We start from the raw sequence: 11,677 nt of genomic DNA on the forward strand, positions 1-11,677 counted from the left end.
ATACCACAATGTATAAAAGAATAAGCCAATAATAAAAATAACATTGTCTTTTAAACTCTAAATATATATTTTCTACGAGCATTTTTATAACTTTTGGAGACATCTTAATTGCAATTATTATTTACAAAACTAAGTCAAAGTATATGTCAATAATTGCAAATCTATTAGGAGGGTTTATTTAATTATTTTGTTTGCATCATTAATTCCACCATTTTTTCACATAGAAATAATTTCATAGTCAGTTTTTAGCTGTTTTATTCCGCATCAGGAACAAAATACTACTTGCGTGATAAGTATTATTTTACTATAGGTTTATAAGATATCCTTCTTTTATTGGTAATAAAAATGGTGATTGATGTAATTAGACGAGTATTCGGTCACTGAAGTATGTTGCAGTTGATTATTAATAATTATATGTAATTAGGAATTTGAAAAATTCAGTTAGGTAGTTTTAATTGGAAATATATTAGAGTGAGTGAGTGTAGGTTTAATTGCGCAAGAGCCAAAATTGGCTATCTGCGCTAGTCTTATAATTTAAGTTACAGACAAGTAGTACAATTCAAAATAACATTAAAAAAAATTTAAAGATTATAAATTTTTATATTTTACAAGAGCAACGATAAACAAAATAAAACTCGGGATATTTGAATAAAACATTTTAAAGCACCAATTGCTTTTAAGAATGTAGAAATTTTCTGGTGGGTTTGTTTTACTACGAAAACAAATATTTGGAGAGAATTTATGTAAAATGTTTAATCGTATATAATTTAAAATGAATACTCCGACAATATTTTGATGGTTGTGAAATTAACATGACAAGTTGCACGTTTAGGATCCCTATATTAAACAAAAGATATTCATAGATGAAACGACCGAAAGATATTAAAATTCTGTTAAAATTACATTTTACAAAATTTTTATAAAAAAGCATAGTTGTTTGGAATCAAAGATATTTGTTGTGATTCAGAATTGTGACAATCTTCCATCACAATGATACATAGAATTATAAGAAATAATATTTAAACTGTGTTGGAGAAAAAAGTACATAATTGAAAACAATGGATAATTTTTGATGGTATTAAAATCATTTTTGTATATTAATATTGTGAAAAAAAAACCCAAAATTTTACATGGATTTTATTTATTTTCTAATTAAATTTTTAAATCATTCCATAGGGCTTATTTTGATATTTGTTAATTGTTTTGTACTATATATTTTAGCACTAAATTAAATAGTTAGTCTCGTAAAATAACAAAATGCAGAGACGAATTCATTTCCTCTTATTAGAAGTAATGATTTTAAAGAGAAATAAAAGTTTTTCAACTATTTAACAAATTTTTATGATTTTTAATTATTTAAAAAAACAATTTTTCTATGTCGGTTTCTATTTTTAAAAATTACTTCTTTTGCAAAGCCACTGATATTTTATCCATAAAAAAAATACTCAAAATCCAATAAAAATATCACTGATAGCTCATTTCCATTTCTAGTTTGGTTCAAGGTAGGTTTTTGTGCCACAAAGAATCCAAGACAATTTCACAAGTGTTTCAAAATGCGTACTATAAAGAATGAAACTGAGGATGTAAACCAACAATCAATTGACTGCGAGTAAGTATTTTTTTAAGAAAACAAATATGATTAGAAAGTATTTATTCATTTGGTTGAAGTATTTCATCAGTACTTCAATCAAATAATTTCAAAAATCCAATAAAAACAATATTTTTTTTAAAGTTAAGGTGATTCTTAAATGCTGGTATAATTGTATGTACGAGTATATATAGTCAAATTTTGATAAAGAATTTGTATTGATAATGGGACATTAAGGTGCTTGTATGCGACAAGAAAGTACAGGTTCAGATACCTTTATCCTCACTGATTTCATATTTCAGAGTGTAATAACCAGTATGGGTCGACATTATATGAATTCCAGACAGGAGTCTCCATCAAAATTTTGTTTCGCAATTCTCAACTATTTAAACAACCATGCATTTCATCCTCCTGGTTATTATCCCAATCACAGCATCTTTCCAGATAGATTGTCTGATTTGTAAAAAGAAACTATATCTACGTGGAATATCTATACTTACGTGGAACTACCATATCTACAACTGTCTGGAATTTCTTTAGGTGTTCCTCACAAAATTTATAGCAGGTTGCTCATGAATATAGGATGTAAAACTTACTTCCCAATTATTAGCAGAAATTACCTCCGTTGCAGTTATTCTCAATGGAAAGGGTTTCTCCTGGACGTGCAATACTCCTGAAAAACCAGGATAAAAATTTAAATGGCATAAAAAGTACGAGTACTTGTATCACCAGTGACTTGATGTAAAGTGATGATGAACAAGTAATGGGTGGATCATGAGTTTAGTGTTTTGCATGTCATCTGGTACGGGGCCATCAAGAGATATCTTATGTTTTGTGCTCACTTCCCTTGAGCGCAACCTGATTTTATCAGTTGCAGTTATTTTCTATACTTAAGTGTAAGTATTTAGAACTACTAATTTGAAAAATACTTTTTTCAAGTAATTTGGATTTTAGAGTGTTCAAAAACTTCGATATTCTTCAAAATAGTAAGAGACAATGATCGGAAATTACAATGTTTCCATTTACGTGGCATCGGAACTATATTATTTTCTGCATCTTTTTACAGTATTAAGTATTAATTAAAATAAATGGAATATCGTTTGACATATAGAAACGACTATTATTTAATGGAAATTCGAATTCATAAAGGGAATATCTAAATGCTTGTGGTTGGCTCTCTGTAATGGAATAACTTGAAATTCATAGCAAGATAGATTTACCAGAAATGGAATAATTCAATCTGGAAAAATTCAATATTCGAACATATTTCTGTAAGATTAACTAACACAACTTTATCTTAAAATGTTTTATACAGAATTCTTGATTGCATCAAATTATACTTTAATTGGTTTTCATTCGATATATTTTTTCTTTATTGGAAGATTGAGGTAATCAGTAAACAATTTAGATACAGTAAGGTTTAGAAAATTAATTAAATATAAAATTAGTTACGTAAACTTACATGAGCAACCCCGGCCTATCTGAATTCATAGAGTTGAAATGAAAGATTAGGACGGCGCGGAAGCAACAGGCGGGAACTATATGATCAAATCCTAAAGGCTATCACCGGCCGCAACATTAATTCTTCCTTGGGAGGTATGTTCCATCATCGCAAATGTGGACTCGAACCCACAACTGTATTATACACATCATGTTTATGAAAGCAATGGAGGGAGGGGTATTACGTTGAAGAATGCACAAAAAATGTTTTTGGTATATCACGGCTTCTGATTTTTATTATTTTGCAAGCATAAACATGTCGTATCAGTGCAATTAAATATTTATGAAAAGTATAAAATTGGAAAAATACATAGCAGCAATTTTATTGGTTTAAATTGTTGGGTTTTTACACAAACTAGGCCTCTAAGTTTTCCCCAAATTATTTATAGGCTAAGTTTTCTCCAGGGAGGGTGGATGGACAAGAGTTGAACATTGGTTGATCACATTTAAATAGAAAGGAGCTCTAAATCGAAAATAAATATATAAAGTAGCAAGTAGTAAAAAAAACCCCATAAAATAAGCAGTCGAAAGTTATGATAGCTTAATCAAATTCAGAATAAACTTTTAACAAGTATAATCTGAAAAAAATATTTTTCCTTATTTTTTTTTTTTCATTTGAAAGAAATTTTTCGAATTTTATTTCGTCTACATATTTATGTTATGTAGACGGAAATAATTTATAGAAGTATGAGTCCAATATCTACATTATTCTTTAAAAAAACTAACTTTGTTGAAAAGAAAAATTGGGCCGTCGAAAAAATGCCTGAATGCTATTTTATCAGTCAGAATCTACGAACCGAAAAAAGTCTTTTTCTAAACGTCCTTTTCTAATCCTATTCTAAAATTCTACAATTTCAAATGGCATTAAATGGATCGATTTTAAACAGATAAAATTGCTGTCGTACATTTTCTTTTCCTGCCATGAACAATTCGACTAAGCCAATATTTAGTTAAGCGCTAGTCGACAAGAAAGAAATATCGCTGATTTGTTTATACAAGGAGCATCCCGAAATAAAGTTCCATTTTCAATTTTTGCCATGGGAGCATTGCTTTAATGATTCAAACTTGTACGTGTACTTTGTTGACTCGATGGGAAACAGCAGAAGTCACTTTTAAACTCCGTAGTGTTTATATGCATTGACAGCCTGTTGAACGCTTACAATATTTTTAAAAAATTGAATATCCCGCTGCATGGTAGTTGCGCTCTGTCATCCGTATTCTGAATACTGCAACACAAACAAAACGAAATTCTTAGACAAATTTACGAAGTTAACGTGCAGAAAGCGAAGAGGATTAAACAGTAAGAAGATGAGTGCGAATTTTCAATGCAGGACGTGAAAATATTCACGATGAAAAAAAAGTTGTATCTGATTGATGATGATTTGTCTACAGATGTTTAACAGAAGATTAATTAGAATAAAAGATTCGACAGTGCCACTATATTCAATTTCGACAGTGCCACTATACAGTCGCTCCAAGCCAAACTCGGACATCAAACAAAAGATACTAATACAGTCAAAATTTGTAAACTAAAAATGATAAGAAATTTAGTTAAATGAATTTTCAAGAGCATATTTATTGCAATTATAAAAGCAGATAACAAAAATTATAAATTAATTCATTTTAACCAGAAATTATGCAAAAAGCAAAATAAAAGAAAAAATAATGCACAAGCCAAACTCGGACGGATAAGAAAATTTTAAAAACTAGTAAATATTTCAAATGGATAATTGTTTTATATGTAAGTCCTTGTTTTTATAACCATTTTAAGACACTTAGGCATAAATTAATTTTTTCACAAAAATTAATTTCAATATTTTCTCATTCCTGCAAAAATACTCTTTTCAATTCATCTTTACAGGAAATGGGGTGTTCTCAGACTTTTTCTTCAGGTATTCCAATAAAGTTTCGATGGAATTTATATCGGGGCTTTGGGTTGGAGTGTCCATGACATAAGGACAATTATATAGAATCCAGGAACGCACTCGATAAGCTTTATGTTTCGGATCATTATCCTGATAAAATTGACAGTTGTTGGCAAGAGAAAGTTTCAGCCCACATTGTCGCAAATTTTTCTTTAAAATGTCTAGGTATACATTCTGATCCATTCTCCCTTCAATAAAATGCAGGGTTCCTCGACCAGTAGTTGAGGACGAGTCCCTGACCAATACTGATCCACCAACATGCTTCGCAATTGATTACAAAAGTTTTTGTGAGAAATTTCTCCTTCGATTTTCTCCAGACGCAAGCCTTTCCATCGGGTCCAAAAATGTCGAATTTTCTTTCATCAGTAAATAAGACATTTTTCCAATAAGAAAAATCCTTGTTTTCATGTTCCTTGGGAATTTAAGTCCTTTTTTTGTGAATTTAAATCTTTGTCTTATTTCGCTTACTTATGAAAAGCTTTTATCTGATTGTTTCCCCATTGAGATCTGCCTTATGGTGCACATTTTTATATTGTTCATGGGCTAAATTTTTTTCCTAATTCCTCTTTAGCAATAATAGATGGGTTTGATGCACTAAGAAGTGGATTTGCTTTTACTTTTCTTATTAAATATCGAACATCTGCTTCTTTAAAAGTCTTATTGTGGGCTGTCTTAGCCATATTTGCCACCTGATTATTGGTTTTAAAGCTTTTTATGATGTCATTAAACGTTGAATGACTTCTGTGGGCAATCTCTGATATTTCTGGCACATACTTTCAATTTTCAGCATGCTTAATAGCCAATTTTCTTAACTCAATCCTCGTTTGGCCTCTTTGCCCATAAATTTTAATTAAATTATTATTTAATTCCCCAATAAATGAAAATAACACAATTGGAAAGTTCCCCTGAAGAATTATAACATTAATCGTAAAAGTGGCAGTAATTTTTACCCAGGGTTGCAATTATTTTTTCCTTAATTGTGAGATGTCTGAGTTTGGCTTAAGGACTCTTTTTCACAAATTATAATTTTATGGCTAAATTTTTAATTATAATTTATGAATTGGAGCTATTTCATTTTGTTTTCAGTTGTACAATAAATTCACTGTCAAAATAACCTTTTAGTGTTTTTTCTAATTAATTTTAGCTGAAATATTTTGGCAGAGCAAGATTTTTTTCCTGTGGTGTCCGAGTTTGGCTTGTAGCGACTGTATTTTCCTCACATTTCCGTTCACTTTTTCATCATCGAAAGTTGCGCCTTTCTATGAGAAGGACATAGAAAGTACAAAGAGCATCTACTGCTTCTTGGGCATTGTATTTCATTATGCTGTAAAAGGTTTTTTTTTTCTAATAATAGTTTCCTTTTTTAAAAAAATTCCTTAACGGAACTTAGTTCCTGGATATCCCTTGTAATTATCAAACGCATTTTCATATATAAGAATTAATTTCACAGTATTCTGCTTTTCATTTTAGAATAAATATTAATATAACATTTTCTATTCTTATTTCAGGTATTACGATTTCCTTTATTGTATGTCTAACCAGGTCTTAAATCATTGTGGCGAAGAAGCAGAAATTTTGTCCAAGTATATCGAAGGAAGTGTGCACGAGTCTTATCAGAATGTTTGCAAAGGATGCACTGGCATCATCAAGAACTACTGGATTCTAGATTTGTTAGCTTTTCTTTCATTTCTGTTAAATTATAAGATTTTTTATTAGTATTTTAATTCCAATAACAAAAAAATAACAATATGAATAAACACTGGATATTAGAATTTCATAAAATGAAATAAATGTTACAAAAAAAAGGAAGAAACCAAATTAGACAAAAAAAAATCAGAAATAAATTTGAAATAAGGCTTTATTTCCCGCTTTTAGATATTCTAAATTAACTTTGAACTAACTTTAGAAGTATAAGATCATGCTGAAAATTTAGTATATTGTCCTGTTTATATTATTTAAATATATCTAAAAATAATTAAAATAAAATTGTTCATTAAAAATTATTCAAAGAAATCTAATATATTCATAGAAATAATACATTTGAAAAATTATAACTAATTTAAGATTTAAAACATTTATTACTTGACTGAGATGTTCTTGAGAAAATGCTTCGACAAATTTACAGATTTAAGTTGGAGCAAAATTTTGAATTTTTGCCTATAAGCTTAAAACTTTTATTTACAATATTCATTTCTCAGGCATGCAGTGAAAGTAATTTTTCCATTTTAATCAGTTAACCATCTAATTAATTTATATTCAAATCTTTTCGCATTGAAATATTGCGTCATTAACAAGTTAAACTATGAACAATTTCGAGACCCACCATATCAGAGTATTTAGATTTTAATAATTTATACAGAGCAAGAAATCTGGAATTATATTGATATTTTTGAGATTATTGAAAACATTTCCATCATAAATTTGCAGACGAGTATTTGAAAAAAAATTTATCAAGCTTCAATATTTATTAAGGTTCAATGTTTGCTCAAAAAATATTAGTAATTTGTTTTCTTGCTTTTGCATCATTGTGTGTCATTTTATTTATATTATATTCGGATACAATTCGCGTTTTCTATAAACCTTTTTAATTACTGAAACATCCTTACTTTATACGAATATTGCTGATATTAATGACCTCCCATATTAGATTCCTTTATAAATATCGCCTTTGTTCTTTATCTTAAAACTTAAATTTGCTGTATAAATTTCTGAAATAGTTTTTATTTAAAAAAATTGCATTTATATATTTTTAATAAATGATTATATAATTTTAAGTATCAATAGAAAAAATATAATTTTTTACTTATTTCATAAAAAATCATTAAGGAACTGACTAAAGGTGCAATCTGCAATTATCTTTATAAATACTTCTTATATTCAAGTGTTTTACTTTGTGGACTATCCTTAAATATCTCTTAATTGTATTTTCTTTAATTTTACTTTATTTATTAAGAGTTTTTTTTTTTTCATTATTTCTGCGAGTTTTTTTATTTTTTTTAAGTAGTCAACTTGTGTCGTCAAACTCAGTTATTTCTGTTAAACTCCGGCGTGAAATCTTATCAACAATCCCTGGCGGCACATACGTATGGCAGTGCCCCAATAGCAGCATAAGTTGGTCAATAGTGGAAAATATTGAAGAGTAATTATTAAGTAATATTGAATGCCATATCCATAATGTTATATAAAGTTTAATAATTTTGATGAAGAATCCTAATTTTTAAAATTATAGCTAATATTAAGATTTGGCACAAATTTTAGTTTTAACATTATAATTTACTTTATTTGGAATTTATATTTAAAGCAATTCAGTAAATAATTTTTCATTTAGGAGCCCTGTTTTATATAATATTGTAAAAACCTCTTTTTTAATATTCGAAATTGTACAGTCCACATTGTGAAGAAAACCATATTGTAAATTCTACGTTTAACAAATTATAATAAATTTTGCATTTAATAAAAGGCAAGATTTTATTATAAATATTTTTTTCCGCATGAAGTGACTAAAAGACCTGAATACATTTTGATCGCATTTTGGCTTTGATTTATCATGGATTTAAAAGAAACACAGTTTTTACTTAAGTACCCTAAATTGCCATTGATTTAATGAAATAAACTGGTATTAATTTGTAAAAATCAAAACTTTGTAAAGATATAAAAAAATTATCCATTCTAATTATAATGGATCATATCGAAATTATTCCGTTTAAGCAAAATATCATGAACTTTGTTAATAATCAATAAAATCTTTAGGTATATTAGAGAATGACAGCTTTTATACAATGTGTGTGCAATGATATTTCTAAATATAATGTAAATCTTAATTAACTTCCTAATTTTTATCTTAAATTATTGCATGTTAATTTCAGTCTTAAATGTTCTTTTATTAATTGATCCTTTTTTTACTTCTTATTTAATTATTTTCATACGCTTTCTAAGCGAGCAAAAAGGATAAAAATATAAAATTCCCTCTCTCACGCATACATTTTTTAAAGATACATAAGATTCCTTTGCCCAAGTTTAACTTATCAAAGAAATCCCTATTAGAATCTCATTGTAAAATCACTGAAGGGAAAATTTTCTATCATTTTGCTCTTGTATCGCGATGTAAATAGACGTTAATTTTACATCGCTTTTTCCCTGTACATAATATGCCTCCAATGGTGAAATAAATCGAAGTTAAAATTTCAAAAGTTTCTTCTTTTCAGCCATGCAGTTACAAAATTATGTTTATATTATTTTCATCATTAATTTCTCTTACTATATGTATATTTATATGCATTATATCTGATTTATTATATGAGAATTTATACAGAAAATAAAATTCTCTTGTTGTTCTACCCATTAATCCGTTCTGAGTTTTACATCGTTTGGTTGGGTAGGATCGACATATTTATAAAGAAAAAAGTACGATTTAAGCAGATAATTTTGCATTTGATTCGTCCTCTTATCCTATGTATTTAATGCATTGACTTTTTCTCTATTAACAAATAAAAACGCAACAATTTTGATTCCTTTTTTTTATTCCTCAACATTCCTCACCTGATTTGGATCCTTGTGATATCTGGCTGTATAGATACATAAAAGATCGCTTCTTTGAGGACAAACCCAACTCTGTTGTTGATTTTAAAAGCAGCATTACTTGCTACATAATACAATCACAATATTTTTTCTATTTTTTTAAATAATTGTTCTCATTTTTCTAACAACAAATGATGGAAACTAAAGTAAATGTTATAAAATATTACTTACAATTGCATGTTGTAACTAAAACAAATATTTAAATTGTTATATTTTCATCTTAGAATAAGTAACGTGAAACATAACAGTCTTCTCTATATTTAAAATTCTCTGCCCATGTCATATTATTAATACAACAAATTAATTAAATTTTATTGGAATTAAACAAGCGAGAGTATGTTGTAGAAAAAATGGAATTCTTTGCCAAGATCATAAATGGTCTATAAATTTGAAAAAAGGGGAGAAATGATTTAAGAATGAAATTTTCCTTTTCATAGCAACTCCCTTACCCTGATAGTATGGCTAGCATTTGATTTTTTTGTAGTTTCAATTCTTTTTACTCACTCATTACTTTCATAAAAATCGTGTTAACTTAAAAATTGCACAGGAATGCTCTTCTGGGTGAAAATAGCAAATATATATAAAAAAAAATCCGTTACAAAATGTTAAAAAGGTACAAATACTTTTTGCAGTTAATATGTTTGAAAGAAATTGATGATATAATTCAATAAAATATTCTGTAAATTATCAGTGATGCATATTCAGATTATTTTAAAAATATCTATCATAAATAAAAATCCATGACATAAATATTTATATGAAGTATTATTATTTTCATTTAATTAATGAATAATTTAATAAAGTTGTGGAAACTAGTATGACTAAATTCATGATATAGCTTGCTTACGAATTTTCACTTTAAGTTATGTTAAGTATTTTTTTCACAACTCCATTAATGGCTATTTTCTATGCAAATCTTCGAATTACTATTTCATGTATAATTTTTTGTCATTTCTTAATTATATATGATAATTAAAAGGTTATACGATTTAAAAACTATTTTCTCATTCTCATTTGCAAAAGAAATTTTAAACTTTTTTGAAAAATAATAGATTTGTATTTTGTTTTATTGCATTCGAACAGAATCATACCATTTCTTATCGCGCAGTAAAAGCATTTAATACGAAAATATGGAAAGTGATAAGTATTTGTTAGCTTGATGATATGTCGATAATCTGAATCGTTCATGCCTAATTCGTATCATTATCTGGAAAGCATCTTAATTTACCAAATATGCTTTCAATTAATTGGAAGACTTCTTTGTAACAATTATTTCATAAGTATAAAAAATTCTTTGCTTTATTGTATCAAAAACAAAAATATCAAATTATAATAATTTTTTAAATTCCTGTATTAAAAAAATATTTTATAAATTCTTCATCTCCTTAAAAATAACATATATAATCGCTTCAACTAAATAGCGTTCATTGAATTCAACATTTCCAATAAATTTCCAATAAATAAATAATAAACATAAAATAAATCTAGCATATAAATTTTGATAACTTTTTTTTCACTGTGTATCATTCACTTTTTACTAATTAAATTAAACATTAGCGTAAATTTTCTATAAAGCTAAATGTGTATTTTTATTTGACAAAATGTTAAGCTTCATGAATTTCCAGTACGAATTAACAAACATTGTCATTTAAAAAAATAATTTTATCTTCATTAAAGTATAATAAATTCATTGACTTATAATGCCAATGCGGGTATTCATTTTTAGGAGAAGTTTACTTTTTTCCAAAAAGATATCAACACAATTCATTTGCATTTAATTGAGTTCAAATAAAATTTCTTAAGATATCGTCTAAGAAGAACGCTAGTCATAAAATAATTTACAAAGTAAAGATATAAACTTTCATTTCTAAACATTTAATTTGAATTTATTATTAACATTATATTTCAGTATTTGGAATTTGAAATATAATGCTCATAATAAATATGGATTAGCTTTGATTTTTTTTCCACTATAAGTGGAAAAAAAGGAAGAAATTTCTTTTAACAATGAAGGATTAATTTAATATACCATCCATGGGTGATTTTTTTGGCAAGTAAAATAAATTTATATCAATAACTAATGATA

General features: G+C 27.2%; 1 protein-coding gene across 2 annotated transcripts in view; it reads left to right on the top strand.

Annotated features, from left to right (window-relative positions):
• LOC129961856 (uncharacterized) overlaps nt 1–6,948 on the top strand; it is a 34,805-nt gene extending 27,857 nt beyond the window's left edge. For both annotated transcript variants that reach the window (XM_056075452.1, XM_056075451.1), the window contains exons 4-5: nt 1,492–1,609; nt 6,522–6,948. In XM_056075452.1, the coding sequence (XP_055931427.1) occupies nt 1,492–1,609; nt 6,522–6,729 (326 nt within the window). In that variant the 3' untranslated portion in view covers nt 6,730–6,948. The remainder of the gene's footprint in view (nt 1–1,491; nt 1,610–6,521) is intronic.
• The last annotated feature ends 4,729 nt before the right edge of the window (nt 6,949–11,677 follow it).

The sequence above is a fragment of the Argiope bruennichi genome, chromosome 2 (genome assembly GCF_947563725.1).
Source record: "Argiope bruennichi chromosome 2, qqArgBrue1.1, whole genome shotgun sequence".
NCBI classification, from domain to species: Eukaryota; Metazoa; Arthropoda; class Arachnida; order Araneae; family Araneidae; genus Argiope; species Argiope bruennichi.